This window comes from Podarcis melisellensis (assembly GCF_964234715.1).
Source record: "Podarcis melisellensis genome assembly, chromosome: 5".
NCBI classification, from domain to species: domain Eukaryota; kingdom Metazoa; phylum Chordata; class Lepidosauria; order Squamata; family Lacertidae; genus Podarcis; species Podarcis melisellensis.
In genome coordinates, this window is record NC_138537.1 from 29,752,305 (window position 1) to 29,770,742 (window position 18,438).

The following is an 18,438-nucleotide window of genomic DNA, read 5'->3' on the forward strand; positions in this document are numbered from 1 at the left end:
CCCAGGCAGTTTGCAGCCCTTGAACCTGAAAGCTTGACTCTCCAGTAGCAGAAATTACCCCTGTTGACTTAGAGAGCTGTTTCTGGTTAAAATAAGCAGGGCTAGATGGAGCACTTGTCATCTTCTGTTTGAGGCTGTTCCTTATAACCTAATTCACAGAATATCTTATGCTGAAATTCTCGGTATTTTGGGGGGGGGGAAATAGTGCAGAAAAAAGAGCATATGATAAAGAATGACTGGTATGTGACAAATATATTTCTGTCTAGATTACTAACTTTTAGATCATGGAATACTTTCCAGTCTTATGAATTTGGTCAGTTTCTAAGCTTGATCTCTGATACTTTTCTAAAGAATTTATGGGCTGGATTCAGACTTAGTGTGCTTGAGTAGACCCATTGAAATTGATGGGAGTTAATCTAGAGAGGACTAGTATATGTCCCCTTGATGGCAGTGGGTCTCTCCACTATGCATAACTAGGTCTGGAGTCTAACTTATAACTGAGGCTGCTGGGTCAGCACAGCAGCATAATCTGCTTTTTAAATGATGTAGAGCCATTTAGTGTTTGAGACACTTTCCATTCTGAGCTAAAAATAAAAATTGGTAGGCAATCATAGGAAACATTTGGTTACTTATCAGAGAGGATAAGTTGCAGTGTATAGGAGAATAATTACATTATCATCCAATCGAGTAACCATAATCCATAGGAAAAGCAAAATGCACCGGTTATGGAACTTACTGAGTGCTTTGGTTCTTTGAGGCAGCCTCATCTTGTAGTGCCTATTGGAGCCAAAGATAAACACCCATCCCCCCTCCAGAAAATATGAAACCAATATGGATTTTGGAGTTTTAGTAGGCTAGCAAAGGTATTTACCTAATATGGATTATGTAGGAAAGTGTATCCTTTCTACTTCCCCCACAAAAGCCCCCAGACCTGCAGTTTGGCAGGAAAAACCAATTCTGGAAGGGCTCCTGTGCCTCCAAATTTCAACTGCTTCTGCCAAAAGGAAAAAAAGATTATACCTGTTTTTAGATACCCCAAAAAAACTGAATGGGGAACACAGAGCTGCTTTTTATACAGAATGGCTCAGAAGTCAAATCACAGTTCAAAGCAGACAGTTGTTGTTGTTTAGTCACTTAGTCGTGTCCGACTCTTCGTGACCCCATGGACCAGAGCACGCCAGGCACTCCTGTCTTCCACTGCCTCCCGCAGTTTAGTCAAACTCATGCTGGTAGCTTCGAGAACCCTGGCCAACCATCTCGCCCTCTGTCGTCCCCTTCTCCTTGTGCCCTCCATCTTTCCCAACATCAGGGTCTTTTCCAGGGAGTTTTCTCTTCTCATGAGGTGGCCAAAGTATTGGAGCCTCAGCTTCACGATCTGTCCTTCCAGTGAGCACTCAGGGCTGATTTCCTTAAGAATGGATAGGTTTGTTCTTCTTGTAGTCCATGGGACTCTCAAGAGTCTCCTCCAGCACCAAAAGCAGACAGAATGTCTCAGAAACAAATTGAAATTTTTCAAAAGCACCTATACAGACAAAAGCATGAATCATGGGGTCGTTGCATACCCCTATAAAATTATTTATTTATTTTTATTTAACAAAATGTATATACTGCTTGGCTGTAAAATTAATAAGCTCTAAGCCTATTTCGTAGGAGGCTTTGGCTTTATGTTTGCTAGGAAGGTTTAGTGAGCATGATTGGTTATAATGAGGGAGAAAATGGCTTTGTGTGGAACACTAGAATGGCATCAGTGATGGTGTGGCCTTTCCTCTCATCTTCAATAAAAATCTAATGTGAGATACAACTAAGTGTGCCCTAGAGACAAAGACTGTTTTGTCTTCACTGCCTACTCATTTGTATTTTCTGTTCGTTATTACCTTCCGTGAAAATGGTTTCTGGATTTGATTATGTTCCCTTTGTTAATCTGTTAATTCTGTTCTCTCACTCATTTCCTTATGTGTTTAGGTGGTCCATTCTGTGTCAGCCATGGTGTGTTTTTTCCTTTTGTTTTATTTTACCTAGTGCGTAGCACATTAACAATGGCGAGGAGGCTCATTGTCTTGAATTATTGCCGCCATTCGAATAGTCTGTGATTCAGTGCATGTAGCCATGCGTTTGGGGCAGATCTGTTATGTGAAACAGTCACCAACATGGATGACCATAAACCTGGATTGCTTAAAAAGGGCTATTAGGCAACTTCAAGGAGGAAAGGCTATTGATGGCTACTAGCCATGATGGCTGTGCTCTGCCTCCACAGTCAGAGGCAGCAATGCTTCTGAAATACCAGTTGCTTAAAACACAGGCAAGGAGAACGCTGCTTGTGGGCTTCCCATAGGCCTCGGGTTGGCTACTATAAGAACAGCCACTGGCCTGATCTAGCAGGATCTTCTTTTGTTCTTACATTCTTAAATCCTGAAGCTGTTGCCAAGGAGTACAGGGCTCATGCCCCTTTAATAATTATGTAGAAGATGGCTTTTCTTCTTTTTTGGTGATCACTCGTAACAATGAGTATGTAAGTAACTGTGGAGGCCAATCCTGGATCCACATCCTTCCACGGTGGGGACATTGGTTTCCGGGTGGGAGTTGATCATAGTGTGGATTTGCCAAGCGTGCCTTCCTCTTAGCATGTTTCTTCCTTGCCTCCTGAGTTTGAGTGTCTTCAAAGCCCATTACACCTTTGGTAAAGGCTGTTATGCAACTGGAGCACTCACAGGCAAGTGTTTCCCAATTGTTGGTGTTTATACTACTTTTTTTAAAAAAAATGCCTTGATACAGTCTTTAAAACTCTTTTGTTGACCACCAGCATTACGTTTTCCATTTTTAAGTTCGGAATAGAGTAGTTGCTTTGGAAGACGATAATCGGGCATCTGTACAACATGACCAGTCCAATGAAGCTGATGTTGAAGAATCATTCCTTCAACACTGGTGATCTTTACTTCTTCTGAATATGGCATTTCAGTATTGGCAGCGTGTGCAGGATCCCTGCCACTCTACCTACTAATATCTCCCAGATGAACTGAGGAGTTCTGTGTTTTCTCACAAGCTTTACATGCTCACGTCAAATACAAGTTGCTCATCTGGGAGACAACTCTTTATTGATCACACAACTACAAAACAGGGTTCATTTGTGATGGCTAGATTCATAAGCAATGGTAACAGAAGTGGTGACTGCTATGTTGGCGTCTGTGAAAGGCAAAGACCAATCAAACTGTTTCAAATGATTTATTTTATTGGACTGCATTTAAAAAGTTAATCAAGATGATTGTGCAAAATATTGTTCAACATTATTATTTTTTTGGTAGAGGCATCTTGCAAATCTCCTTCAACACAATATGCTGTTCTCATGGGAAAAGTCATAGATTATGGAAATACCTTTCTCAGGGTGGTTTCAATATATAATTTCACTTCCATGCTCTCAAAATCAGGAAAGTGGTTTTGACTAAATATTAAAATACACACAAACATATCCATGCAATGCTAGAGGTGTGAGAATAGAGCCAAAGTTCTGTTTTTGCTTTGCTCTTTAATAAAAAGGGAGAGAAGAGGAATTAGGTAGGCAAATTTCACCATGTGTTACGTTTGTTTGTTTAAGGTGGATTAGGAAAGCACTCCTATGCTTGAGCAGTACAGTGCAGGAGATCATAGTTCTAAAAGATTAGGTAAATAATGTTTAGATAAAAATTTAAAAGGTACACAAAATGGCATGGATATGAGAGAAGTTGTTATATTTATTTGTTAAATTTGTGTACCACCATTCGTCCACAGATCTCAGGCCAGTTCACAGCATAAAAACACAAGATAAAAATATAAAATACATAATAATAACAAAAGCAACCCCACCCCCTCCCACAAACACATTTAAAAGGGTATAGGATGCTAGTCAGCCAAAGGCCTGGTTGAAGAGGAATGTTTTTGCCTGGTGCCTAAGTTGTTGACCATTTTTAGGAATGATCCATTTCACATTGTTAGGAATGAGGTGAAACTTGTGTTCACAATAGTAATGGGAGTGTTAGCTGTAGGTGTGATTCCCAAGGAACACCACTTTATAATTTAAACGCTAGGAAAAAGATCTTCTTGCAATGGACGTGTTGCCTTGGGTAAATCCTCTAGGTTGCCAGAAATATCTGAGTAATTGCCACACTTTTAAGGAGGGCTCAAAAATTAATTGGAATTGGAACACAAGGAAAGCAGGCTAACAATGGTACAGGCTCAGCACAAGCACAGGGTCGAGCAAGGCAAGAGATGCAGAACTGAACAGAAGCAACCATGATGTCCCAACTGTTGTCATGCCCCTCTTGCCAAGCTTTTAAAGATGAGGTGGGATGATGTCACTTATGAGACTCTTACCTTATTAGACTGCTTTATATGAAAACACATGCTCCACCTGGACTGGGGCGTCTGATCCCACCTACGAAGGTGATGCCTGGTTCTTGGTGAAAACACTGTGTCTGACTGCAGCTCTGCCACCACTTCATCCACCTCAGCTGGTCAAAGCCCTCTCCACTCCACTCCCTAATGAATCCCCATGCTGTGCAGGGGTGGTGATGTAGAGAGTTGGCAGATCTTCTCCCCCTTCTCTGATATCTAGAGTTTCAAAGGGAGAACTTCCATCCTTGGGTACCAGCTTTCAAGCCTCTTCTTCGTTTCTTCTCCATTCTCCCCCTGCTGCTCCTCTTCTATCTCGAGCTGCCAAACCATTCAAGATCCCGATGGATCCATGAAAATTAGAAACTATGAAGAATTTGTAGGGGGGTTTTTTGAGGGAGAAGAGAACATTAACTACCTTTTGATGTTTGCTGTCGGATTCCTTTTGGGAGAGAGGGCAGGATTCAAATTAAATAAATCAATATGCCCTTGTGTAAGAATTAAACATTTTAACACAATCTCTTACACATGTGCCATACAACAATGTCTTGAAGGTAAAAGAATGCTTGGTCCATGAATGGAGTTTGCAAATGTGAGATGGCCCACTGTGCTTAATATTGATGCACAAAGGACCTAACAGAGCTCCCAAAATCCCTGGACAAAATGTTTCAACTAAATAACACCCCAAATTAATTACGTAGTAGCTGATCAAGCAATTACGGAACATATCCTGTTTTCACAGCAGAATGGAAGGAAAAATGGCTGTCATGGGTAGAGGCAAAGCCCAGCTCAATTAAGAATCTGATGTGCTGTCTATTAAAGGAAATGGAAGACTAGCTTCACGTATTACCAGGAATGCAGGAGCAGAATTCAAAATAGAGCCTTGGGTAAACATGAGGCTAAAAGGTCTCTAAATTACTTGATCCATACTGAAATATCTATGGGATCAACTTCCATCAAGGAAAGAAAAACCCTTGTGGGTCACAGTGTGAATGACATGTGCAAATTAAATTACTATTCCCTCTCTGGAAGTAAAGGCATTGGGAAGAGTTCTGGCCTTCAACTTCTGCTTGATGAGCTCCTGTGCTGTGAAAGTCTTCTGGAAGGAAGGAAGCTATTATTACTCTGTCCCTAAACTCTTAATGACTGACTGTTTGTAACAATTAGATGAAAGTGTGAGGTCATGCAAGGGAAAACGGTTGTCTCACATAAGTGATAGCTAAATAGTTGCTGGTGGCTAGCAACCTGACTCATATACTGATCCAGTTGGAACAGATGAACCAAAATAGGCTAGGTAATCTGCATTAAAATATTCCAGACCCTTTCTTGGAAAAGTCAACTTTATAATGATTTACCTGTCTCAGTGCTTGTTTGTTGAGATCTGTACCAGTTAAATAGGTTATTGTTAAGTGTACCAATTAGCTAGGTAGCCAAGCTGTGCATGACCTAGAAGCCCAAGAATTTTGACCCAGCATCCTCTGTGATGTGGCAGAGGAGGGCAAAATGTGAAGTTGTGCATCAAATTTTACTGCTGACAATTCTAGAAGCCCCAAGGTAGCATCTGGGCTGTCATGAAATTGCTGGTAGGTAGATGTGACGTGTGAAATACCGTTTACAGGCATGACCCAATAGTGCAGCTGTTGACAGATTCTGTTTTCTGGTGGATGGAAGGTGCAGAGAAGCTGGCTAGAAAGGACATGCAGTGGCAGTTGCTGAAGATTACAATTGGAACTGCTGTCAATAATTCCATAGAAGTTTAGACAGTGCTCAGAACCCCCAGCACTTTGACATAGGTTGTGAGAGGATTTAGAGATAGCCAGTTGTCTTAATATCTTATGAACAGGGAAGACTAAAGAGCTTCTTTAGAAACTACAACCTCTTTTGAGGAGATCCTGCCAAATATGGGGAAGTGGGAGGGGGCAGCAAGGCAGCAGAAGGCAGGAGAGCAGGCTAGGAGCTCATAAACTTTCTTTCTTGATGCTTTAGGTCAGAAACCAGCAGCTTTACTGCAAGCCCTGTTAAGTGTAGCAGGAAATGATGCATGGAGCATGTTATTTGTTATCAAAGAGTGGCATCACCCCTCTCTCCTTGACTGTAAATGACTTTCTCCATTATGTCCTGCATGGAGTCATGGGGTTATATTTGTAGCCAACATAAAATGTCTCACACAAGGAATATTTACAAGTTAATCTCCCCACCCCCACCCCCCTGCTTGAATAGTTGCTCCATCTCTGATAGCAAACATATTGGGAAGAGCAAGGGTACGCTTGCAGGCTATTGGTTCACAAATTAAAGCAAGCTCTGTCTCAGCTGAGGAATAACTCATATAAAAAAAGTTTAGATTGCTAAATTACCATGCCTTCAAGATTGTGCATCCCTAAAGGAAAGTCAGAGGGACACGGATGGCGCTGTGGGTAAAACCTCAGCGCCTAGGACTTGCCGATCGTCAGGTTGGTGGTTCGAATCCCCACGGCAAGGTGCGCTCCTGCTGCTCGGTCCCAGCGCCTGCCAACCTAGCAGTTCGAAAGCACCCCCGGGTGCAAGTAGATAAATAGGGACCACTTACTAGCGGAAAGGTAAACGGCGTTTCCGTGTGCTGCGCTGGCTCGCCAGATGCAGCTTGTCACGCTGGCCACGTGACCCGGAAGCGCTGGCTCCCGGCCTATAGAGTGAGATGAGCGCACAACCCTAGAGTCTGTCAAGACTGGCCCGTACGGGCAGGGGTACCTTTACCTTTAAAGAAAGTCAGCACAATATGCCTTTGATGCTTTATTTTATGTTATTTTGCATAGAGTGCAGCTTCTGTGGTTGCTGGAGACTCAGATGCAGATGCTTCACAGATTGCTGCAAATAAAGGAAATTGGACAGGCAGCTTTGCTGCTGAAAGCTACAAAATGAGCAGTGAACTGTTGGTCCTTCAATTGGATATCATATGTCAAGGTCCAGTGGGTTCTGGGGGATGATGGACAAACCTTCCACCACTATTTGAGACACAGATGTCAGTAATTTTCAACCAAACATAATGGTTTTTCTTTTCAGTAAGCATTTATCCAGTGCTCTACAGTCTCCCTGGCTCCTAGTTCTTCCTCGTCTAAAAAAGCCCCATGCCTCATGTCTTCCCCCTGGGCTTTGATTGAAACCTGGACACCCAGGAAGGCTGCAGAGTGCTGATGATTTGTAGAATGAAAGAGGCTATAGTCACAAACAGCCCATGGCCCCTTGAAAAGTAACGGTTTCATTTTCAAATGCATATTCCTATCTTATTACTTGGTGTGAAATTGTTAGGAAGACATGCAGGATAGGGCACAGCACTAGTTCTATGTGAACACCATTTTTATTCACCCAAGACTTTTAGACTCTTGAGCATGTATGCATAATCTTCCTTAAATCTGAGGTTAAGGATAACCCAGAAAGAAGTGGTTTGGAGGGTTTTCTAGATTCCATCCAGGCTGTACCAAAAGGGCATGAGAACAGGAGCTATCTTTTTGAGATGTGACACTGATGAGGGCACATTAATTCACATGACCTAATCCTGCCCAGTAATGCAACCTTTATGCAGAAGTATGCAGATATTTAAACAGGATTGTCTTTATCCTCGAAACAAAATTGGGGAGTTTAACATTTGGGGATGTTACCATGTCAAAGCATGCTTCATCGACTAGAAGCATGAAAAGGCACCATTGCTCCTAAACTTGACTGTTGGATTTGAGGATATTTCTGTCCTTACACTCAGGGAGAAAGCAATTTATGATTGCAAGATGAAGCCATACACCACCCACTTTTCACTTGCTGGGATGTAGAGGTGCAGTCTTGCACCCAGTACTGAGGGGCCCCAGTATTGCACACGTTGCTCACCTGTGACGTCATGCACACACCATGTGTTGCACACCCATCGTCAATTTTTTTTTTTTAAGGAGGTGGTAACTTAATGCTCAGCCTTGGTTTTGCAAGCCTTAAAGTTGCCTCTTCCTCTTCTAAACCAACTTGCCCTTCTCGGCTCACCTAAACCAGTGCCAAGCATCTGTTCAGTGTGTAACCATCCAGATATCCTCTCTCTTTGTGTGTGTTTAAATCTAGATCTGTTCTGCTCAAATGGTGCTTTGCCACTGACTTCATTGGGATATCGATCCTGTTCAAAATCTGGTTCCACTTATTTTAAAGTGTATGGCTTTATATATCTACTGAGGGAAGTGGGACTTTGCTATTGCTCTTCACTAACGGCTGCACTTGCAGAATTCCTTCTCCATTTTGAAGCTGAAAGCAGAAGACAAAACAGTCTCAGCTTCGTTTGCTAGGTGGAAGCCATTTGGATGAAGTTCAATTATTTATCTTGCCATTACAGTGGTTGTTTGGGCCAAAACAATGTGTTCTCTGGCCAATGTACAAAAGCCTCCCTTGCTTTGTAAATTCCCTTTAAGGGCAAAGCATATTTACCGTATTTCTCTGTTGGAGAGGCAGGGCAGAGTTGGAGCTATGTTGTCTTCCATTAGGGCTATTTGCAACAACAGCATTCTTCGTCTTTATACAATTTGAACCAAATGTCTGTGTGTGTGTGTGTGTGTGTGTGTGTGTGTGTGGAGAGAGAGAGAGAGAGAGAGAGAGAGAGAGAGAGAGAGAGAGAGAGAGAGATTTGCATGGCAAAGGTATTTTAGGGGCAAGGAAATCTTAGCATGCTTTCCTGAGATAAAGTGTTGCAGATAATGTCCAATGTCCTTTCCAGCTACTGAAAAAAGAATCTCTACTTTCAGTGAAGTCAGCAGGGCTTGAGGGATCCTGTGTTAACTCCTGAGTCTGTCAGGGACATTTCGCCTTGGCAGTTCTTTTCAGAGTGTCATGCGAGAAGTTTTCAGAACGCCGCCAGTGTTGGTGGTACGAGAGAAAACAAGGACAAATACCAACTTTGTTAATGTTGTGGTTCTTCCTTGGTAGTCACTGGGAATGTCTGCATAGCTTGGCAAAGACCTTTTGCTTTCTTTTCCATTCTTTATTGCCAGACGCCATTGCCTTTCAGTACTTCACTCAGTGGGAGTACAGTGAATCCACTCTTCTGCAAGTCTTCAGAGCAAGCAAGCAAGTCCTCCAGACTACGGTTCTAATCATCTCCAACCAGTGGTCATGCTGTGTGAGGGTGAAAGGTGTTTTATGTCCTGCTCCTGGTGATACACAGGCAGAGAGGATGAGGGTTGGCCAGGGCCTGTACCAGAACCACAATCCAATTTCCAATACCGGGACAGCACTAGAAGCAGAGTCTATGCCATTACTTCTTATAAGGAAGCAAATAGCTGCCATTCACATTCTTGTGGGGAAACTAAAATACTGTGTGTAGGGAAAACATATTGGGTGATTTGGCCACCAGAGAGAGGGATATACTGAAGGGAGCAATATTCCTCTTGAAAGCACTTCCAGTATTTGGAAGAATGGCCATTATTGCCTCATCTGCACAGTACACTTCAAGCAGTATCATGCCACTTTAAATAGTCATGGCTTCCGCCAAAGTTTTCTGGCAACTGTACTTTCTTAAGGATGCTGAGAGTTATTAGGATACCCCCTCCATTCTGCTCATGGGGCTACACTTCTCAGAGTACTTTAACAATCCCTCTTCCCAGGGAACTGGAAATTATACCTCCATGAGGGGAATGGGGGTTTCCTAGCAACTCTCAGCACCCTTAACAACACTTTTCAGGATTCTGTGGGGGAAACTGTAACCGGTTTAAGTGGTATCCCAGTGCTTTAAATGTATAGGTGGGAAGGAAGCAATGCAGAGAATTTCTGCACACAAACATGCCAATCCCAAATGCTTCTGCCTGATGGAGGAAGTTGTCCCTTGTCTTCCAACTCAGGGTCTGGAGGCTGTGGTTAGTTTGGGTCATCAGCAATGGTGTGGTTAGGTGCCGGTAATTTAGTGATGTGGACTTAATGGTCGTATGGAGGTGGGGGAGAGGGCTCCTCAGATATTAATATATATTGCTTCAAAATGTGGAAAGCTAGTTCTGCTGCTTTGGGGGGCCTTTCCTGATGATTTTGCTGAGTGAGCCCCAATGGTCCATCTCTGTCCACACCACTGGGCATCAGGTCCAGAATTGGAAGAAATAGGACTGCCCTTTGCTGTGTCCATGTTAGTGGCTGCTTGGCCATGTGAGAGTGGGAGAAGAACTTTTCACCCATTTCTTTTTGCCTTTCCATTAACCAATGAGGCCGCTGCCAATGCAAGGGATGGCTATAGGGGTACTGTAAGTACAGATTGTCTGCTTAGTTACTGGAAAGAGACTGTGTGGTTGATAGTGATGGAGTTGAGTAAGGAAGGACAGTAACTTTCCGTTCCTCCAACAGCCACCCGCAAAACGTGACTGGCCTTTAGAGAGTTCCTTAATGAAGATAATTTCTGTAAGATCAAACCAGAACTGCAATCAACATTTTTGTTGGTCCCCAAAATAGAAGCTTTCATAATTCAGCACAACCCTTTTAGAGGTCTAGCTATAGTGCCAAAACAAGATTTGATACCTTGGTATTGCAAACAATCAGGTTACTACAATCAGCAACAATTTGCTACATGATGAAGAGCTGTGGGAATTTTTTTTTTGTAATCAACCAGCAAGATCTATTGTGTGGCAAACGGGTGAGCATATTCAGCTTGTAGTGTTGTACCTGAGTGTTTTTGGATTAGTAATGGGGGGGGGGGTTGCTCCTCTGTTTCCATGGATGACCACGCAGGGTTGTGCTTAGCCACTGCTAGAATCCAGCCTTTGCTGCTGCTGCAGCTCCCTGGAATTAATTACCAGCCCAAATCAGGCAGGTGTCTGGTGTGATGATGTTTAGGCAACTACTGAAGACATTTTTGTTTTGTAAGGCATTGCCTGAGGTGTAACCCAGTCATTTAATCAATTTAATATCTGATGAAATAATGTTGAATTTTCAAGAAACCTTTTGGCTTAATATGCTGTGTGAAGGGCTTTCCTTGTTTACCCGAGCTTCAGGAAATTTCCCAGAAATTGCAGCTGTTAAGGGCTGTGCCCTTAATGAGTGTATTATTTAGGCAATATTTAAATGGCATGGTATCCTATCCTGTGATTAGCTCCACCTTCACCACTACCATGGAGCTGGATTTGGAGTTTGTGCCAGAGTGGTGGACCCAAGTTCCAAATTGTCTGTTCACTGAAAAAAACCTCATGGAGTCTGTTCAACTGAGGCTACCATTGCACATTACAAATACCCAACTGGTGACCAGTACCATCCACGTAAAATGATAAGAGTTGGATGGGACTTGGAAGGTCATCTAGGTCAACCCCCTGCCACAGGTAAAGTATTGTAAAGATCTTCTTGTAGCAAATTAAGCGAGAGAATGGACATGACGGAGACCAAGGTTTTACTGGTTCCAGCACAATGTTGAACATGAATATATTGCAATGTCAGGCAGACATTTTTCACTCCAGATTCAGAGCATCATTGTGGCGATCATTTCGTATGTCAGGGCCCAGCTCAACGATATGTACACCATGAACAAAAATTAGCTTCAAACATGTGCAGAGTGGAATTTCCTCTAAAATGAGTCACCATTAATACTTTCTAGATTCGGTTTTCAGATCAGGTTCTCAGAACAGCAATACTTAAAAAAAAAAAGACAAATTGAAAGAGCAGTCATACAACTGACGAATAGAAACCCAAATCTGTTTCGTTTCTCATACATTGTCCTAGAATTCATTCCTCCCAAAGTTCCATAGCCCTTTCCAAAATTTTGTTTCTCCTTTCCTGCTGAAGTTGACATTATGATGGCAATCTGGATTACAATGAGAGGTTAGGAAGAGAAATACTACTATATAAAATACATGCAATTGTTCAGCATTCTTTATATACATCATTTTAGCTAATTATTTAAAATGTAAGACTTTTTACTAAGCAGCCAGTGACCCAAACTAACATTGCTAACTTTTGAGATTATATTGCTTTTCTCTCTCTCCTGAGGCTTGGGAGCATCACTGGACATTCCTGTCAGTTGCTAGAGCAGGTGTGGGAAACCTTTGGTTTTCCAGAAGTTATTAAACTGCAACTCCTCTCAGCCCCAACAAGCATGGCCAATAGCCAAGGATGATGGTAATTGTAGTTCATCAATGTCTGGAGGGCAAAAGTCCAGTGCTCTTGTGTTTTTGTTCATTTGTTTTCCTTCTTGGCTTGTGTGAGTGGCAATTGGGATCTAGGTCTTGCGTTAAGTCTAGATTTAGCTAAAGTAAAAAGCTTGCTTACCACCTATCCATCCCTCCCTCCCTGCAATCGCTATCTAACCTATTTCATGAGCAATGAATGGGTCTCTCGCCATTTAAAACTCATTTGTTACTTTACTTTGCCATTCCTAAATCACCTTTTCAGATAAATGATCCTCCCAAAGCAGTTTAAATGGGTTCTACTTGGATAGGGATCTGCTAGATTGTGTAGTTGCTGGTGTTGCTTTCAAGGGTGACTGTAAGCATCAGAAATAAAGGAAGGCAGCTCTTATTAACTAGAGTTTGGAAACAGGAAAAGAAAATTGATAGAAACAGGCCCCTAGTAAGTCAGTTGAATTGGAATTGGAAAGGGAAGGAGATATTGCAAATTACTTGGCTGCAGGGGTGTAGCGTGGAAAGGGCCAGGGGGGCAGTAGCCCCAGGTGCATGATTTTGAGGGGGTGTGAACCAGGTGCCCCCATGCAGGGATTTCTGTCCTGCCTGCCACCAGGGGTCTCTGGGCCACAGAGCCTGGCCTGGCCTTGCCGCTGTGTCCCAGGCCCTCTCTCTGAATGGCTGCCCTGCCAATGTTGGTATGTGACTGCCATACTCCATGCCCTGTGCCTGTGCAGCAGGTTTTGTTCACCCTCCATGCCCAGTCCCTGGTCCCACCTGGTGTGCACACAGACACGGGGGGTCCTGGGCACCAACAAAGGATGCAACACCACTGCTTGGCTGGAGAGCTGCATTCAGAAATGTGTGAAATTCAAAGGATGCTTGCGATTCAGTTCACACATGGTTTTGGAAAGTGTGAATTAAGTCCATTCACCTTCAAATGCCATCTGATTTTCTTCCCAAACCCTGGTTGACACCCTCCATGCAGTTTCCACCTCCTAGTCATGGAAGATTTGAGCTTCTTCTAGAAAATGTCTCCATCTTCCTAGGGAAGCCTTGCTTGCTTGCCCCTTACCGAAGTTGAAATTGCTAATTGGGTGGAGCAATGGTGTGAGTTTGGGGTAACCAGGTTTCTTCTAATCAGAGTTCCTTAACTGAAACAGGATTTTCTTATGAGTGGGTCTGCAAAGGGAAATATTGTGCCTAAGGCGTCATCCCCACTAAGATTTTATTTGCGGTTCACTGAAGCACCATCTTTTTTATAGCTCACAGGAAGTAATGAGTTATAACCGAGGGTGCTGGGGCTTTTTTTAAAATGCAGCTTCTGTGAATGCAGTAAATGCTCATACTATACTTCCCCTTCAGACAGTACAGCTAAGTTTCTTCTCTTCTCTGAAGTTGGTGTAGCCAAAAGGTTAAAGGAATATGCTGCCAGGACTCCTACTGACACCATGAGTTTTAGAGGGAAAGTATTTAAAAGGGAGGCCAGTGAACTCTGGAGGAGGAAAAGGACGATTAGGCGAGTAAATCAAGGAGAAATCCACAGGTTGAGCTGCGTATGTATTATATATATAAATATATCTTTCCTTTTCTTTTATCTAGTTCTTTTCTTATGCAAGTTCCCCATTCTACGGATAGGGGAGAGAGCGGAATTTGAGCTAGTTAATATCTGTGTACAAAACCAATTGACACGATAAAGTTGGAGGCTGCATTTCTAGTCAAACAGCATATCATGATTCTAATCCTGTCTGAATGTTACAGAACAAAATTAGCTTGAATCTAGTTTTTCATCTTATCTTGGGTTTAGAATCACTCATTTTCCTGTTCCTTCAAGGAAAAAGAAAGAGGGAACTAATAATCTAGATTGGTCTGGCTTTAGACAATATGGGGAAAATTATTATTATTATTATTATTATTATTTCAGATTGTTGCCTTGCTTGTGTTTATGACATCGAAATGCTAATCTGTCAAAGGAGATAAATGTTGCATTACAAGAGTACAGTTTCAATCTTGGTTATTAGCCAGGCAATTGGCCAAGCAGACTGATTTTCACAATGTTACATCTTCCACCTGGATACACAATAGCTTTAAAGCACCATTCCTTCCTGATATACATCCTTTGAGAACTGAGGCCTTTGGAAAGTGCTGCTCCTTTATCCCCTGTTGTGTGCGTTCATCATGCTTGTTTTTAATTCAAGACCTGGCACAGAATTTTGCATCTTTAAAGTGTTTCTGCTTTCATGGTTTCTTTGCAAAAGGAAGATCCAATTACTTAAGCCTGTCAAGAGAAGCTTCAGAAAGCGGAGGCATTTGGTAATAGTCTCTAGGTCAAACCAGAAAAGATTTTGATGATTGGGGATTAGATCTCCCCTCTTTGTCATTTTTGTTTAAAACAGCAGCCACAGAGACAGCCCCTCCCCAGTTTGGTTGGCATGATGACACTGGCAATAGTTAACCCTTTCCCCGTGCAATTTTCCTGATGCAAATCTCCCTCCAGCTGCTCTTTCTATCATTAGAGAAGCATAGTTTCCCCTAATGGGAAAGGAGATAAATGCTGAGGCAATGACGGGGTGGTGGTGGCATTAAACCCTCTCCTAAAGTGCTGTGGCAGGTTCAGGAGGGATGAACAAGATAGTGTCAGAATTGATTAATGTTTGGGAAATGGTTAGGGGGAAAGGCTTATACCCCTCTCTGCAAATGCTGTGTTATCAATGTGCAAGAAATTAAAGAGACAGTATGTTCACTTGAGGAATACATGTTTTTCTCATGTCCAGTCCCAGGAATCCCATGTTTAATCTTTGGCTTGTTGCATCAAAGAGACTGGGTGAAAGATGATGGAGAAAATATCTATCAGAGGTTCTTGAGAGCCACTGTTACTCAGAGTAGATAATTGCAAGGTAGATGGGCATCATAAGCAGATCTGGTATGGCAGTTTCCTCTGTCCCTGTGCTAAGATATGCAAGGATTGTTGGGGGCATAGTTAGAGGTCTGTACAATTGTGGCCAGGAATTGAGACTTTGTGGCCCTCAACAGATCATTTCCCCTCTCCCGTGGTTACTATTCTATCTGCTTATTCTAAAAAGAATTTTGAATCTTTGACAAGATACATATTGTCTCATAATACGGTGAGCCTTGGTTCAGGACTTGGGTTTCTAGACAGAATATTAAGGCGTTTTTTGGGAGCTGATGACCTACTGCCCTGCTTCTAAATGTCTCTTCATTTTCATCAGGAAGATTTGAAAAATAAATAGTGGTGTATGTTTTGGTCGACCTTATTTGATCAGTCTTATTTTGTCGATCTTATCAGGTCAGCGTACGATTTGGGACATCTTATCTGCCTCATTCTTATTGTGGAAATATCTCACTGCCAATTAACGAGCATCCTAGATCAATCTAATTTAATGCAGCAAAATGAAACTCATTTGTAGCTTCTAGTTTAATGTTGCAAATAGTGGTTTTTGGAGAGTTTTTGGAAGAAACAGGGCACCCTGATCTAGCAGGGAAGGTCTCTGTGTGGAAGATGACTAACAAATATGCAGGTGCAGATAGGTAGCCGTGTTGGTCTGCCATAGTCAAAACAAAAAAAAATCCTTCCAGTAGCACCTTAAAGACCAACTAAGTCAGTTCTTGGTATGAGCTTTCATGTGCATGCACACTTCTTCAGATACCATATGCAGGTGTGCAGCCTTGTTTCCATCAGAATACTTATCAATCCCCATTGAATTGGCTGGGTGGGTACCTTAATTCAGAATGTGTGTTTCCTTCCAGAGCTGCTAGTTTGAAAGTACATATACAGGATTCATTTATTTGCCAAAAATGCATACACTGCCAAACTTAAGGGGGGGGGGATAACATGGCAGTCAACAGCATGAAATCAACAATATAAATATATTCACAAAACAAGTTAAAAATACACAAATCAGAAGATCAGATTAATACATCAGTATGACTGGATCACCTCTCAGTGAGTGAGCACTGGGTTACACAGGGGTAGGACTGCACCAAGAATAATATTTTGTATGTGGTGTGTGTGTGTGTGTGTGTGTGTGTGTGAAAGCCACATTCTGATTTAAAAACAAAATATTGGAGCACTAAAATAAAATTGTTGCTTTTAATAACATTGGTGGTTCTGATTTCATATGCAACATGAGCTGAGCTGTTGTAAACTGTGGCTGCTTAAAACAGGAAGGCACTACTCCCTGCATCTTTGAGTTTGGATTAAAGTAAGTTGCAGTCACTGTGGCCTGCTGTCCTGTTCAGGCATTTCTCAGTGGCTTGTTTTGCCTTCAGAAAAGTGCTTGAAACATGGATTCCCTTGACTTCACTTCTGCAGTTCATAACCTATGCCTTCCCACCCAATATTTCACAACTGGAGCACACTAAATACTTGTCCCAAAGGCATTTCTGCTGTCAGGATACAGTTGAGTCTTCCATCCTCCCCAGAACAGCTGCAGTTTTCCTCATTGTATTCTGTAAGGCCAGGATGCACTGACCAGCCCCAGTGAAGGTGACTATGACTTCTACCATACAATGCATACATAATTCAGAATCGTTCCCTAGTTTTGTTGAAATCAGCTTTATAATATTACTGTGTCATAACATCTAATAAATCATCCCTAATTCATTTCTGCCACTTTGTGGCGAACTGGTACTGGCTTCTTCTTTCGTTAACACTAATGAAAAATGTTGATTTGAGGCAAGGGTCACCAGTCTTTTAAGGCTAAGAAGATGGCATGGGTGCCAGTGGCTGCTATGGTGGGCCAGGTGTGGAATAATCCAAATTGCTGCCACAACTGGAAGTGCATAAAAAGAGACAGAATCACAGAATGGTCCAGGTATGCTGCCCCATCAACCCACTAGCCCCCACCCATCAATGGGGGGAAAGGCACTCAAATTGGCTACTGCCATGTTTGCTTATAGAGAGAAGCTCTTTGCACCTCTCCTGTGTTCAGAATAGATTGCAGGATGATTATCCTGGCATCTAATGTTTAAGGGGGCGTGTTCACTGTAAGCTAGTGATGGCCAAACTTGGCCCTCCAGCTGTTTGGGGACTACAACTCCCATCATTCCTAGCTATGGTCAGGGATGATGGGATTGTAGTCCCAATTGTAGTTTGGCAATCACTGGTGTAAGCAGATGTTAGTGATGATGGCATTAAATTATGAACTGGTTGCAACTTGCAACTACAACTATTTTTCTTTATTGTAGTATGCATCTAAATCTATTTGCACTTGAAATTCGCTCCCCACTTTTTAAAACTTTTGCTATGAAATGCTCCTATCAATTCCACTTATTCTCGTGTGATGTGACAATTGCATATTCAATTTAGCTCTACCATCCCTGCAGCTTCCCTACAGTCTTCTATCAAATTCAGGTTGTCAGAAATAATTCTAAGTTTCAAGAAGCATTCATATGATCTCAAAATTCACCAGGCAGTTTTAGGGCAATCTTAACCATGTGCTCTTACAGAATATTTGCTGTGCCAGGACACAGGATTATAATAGGCAGCCACAATTCTATGATTCTATGAATCCTTTGATGGCCTCTTAGGCTGCAGTCCTGGGCTCATTTACCTGGGATGAGATCCCTTTGAATTCAAAGGGGCTGAGCAGAAATGTAGAGGATTGTGATGTTAATAGAAATTATAGAAATGAATGGAATTTATATTTGAATTACCTGAAATAGAAGTTATTAAGTACCTTTGCTGCTGCTCTGATAAAAAAAAATGGAGTGGCTTTAAAGTTTGTTTGTTTTTAAAAGCTAAATTATCTGATCACAGAGTTCCCACATTGGGTGTTTCTCAGCCCAATCAACATACCTTACCTTCTTGATTGGTTAATATGCCTCATGGACATCCCTATTTTCATTGGAGAAATGTTGGAATGGCCAAAGCTCAGTGGTAGAGCAACTACTCTGCATGCATAAAATTCCATGTTCAATCTCTGGCATCTCCAGGAAGCATTGGGAAAAGGCTGCTGCCAGAGAA

General features: G+C 42.2%; 1 protein-coding gene across 13 annotated transcripts in view; it reads left to right on the forward strand.

Annotated features, from left to right (window-relative positions):
* Positions 1 to 18,438, forward strand: part of DOCK10 (dedicator of cytokinesis 10) — a 200,589-nt gene that overhangs the window by 72,974 nt on the left and 109,177 nt on the right. For 2 of the 13 annotated variants that reach the window (XM_081910280.1, XM_081910281.1), the window contains exon 1: positions 13,826 to 14,008. The exons of 10 other annotated variants lie outside the window; for them this stretch is intronic. In XM_081910280.1, coding sequence (XP_081766406.1) covers positions 13,904 to 14,008 — 105 coding nt within the window. In that variant the 5' untranslated portion in view covers positions 13,826 to 13,903. Of the gene's footprint in view, positions 1 to 13,825; positions 14,009 to 18,438 lie in introns of those variants that run through there. One more of the 13 variants, XM_081910273.1, reaches the window with a different exon arrangement.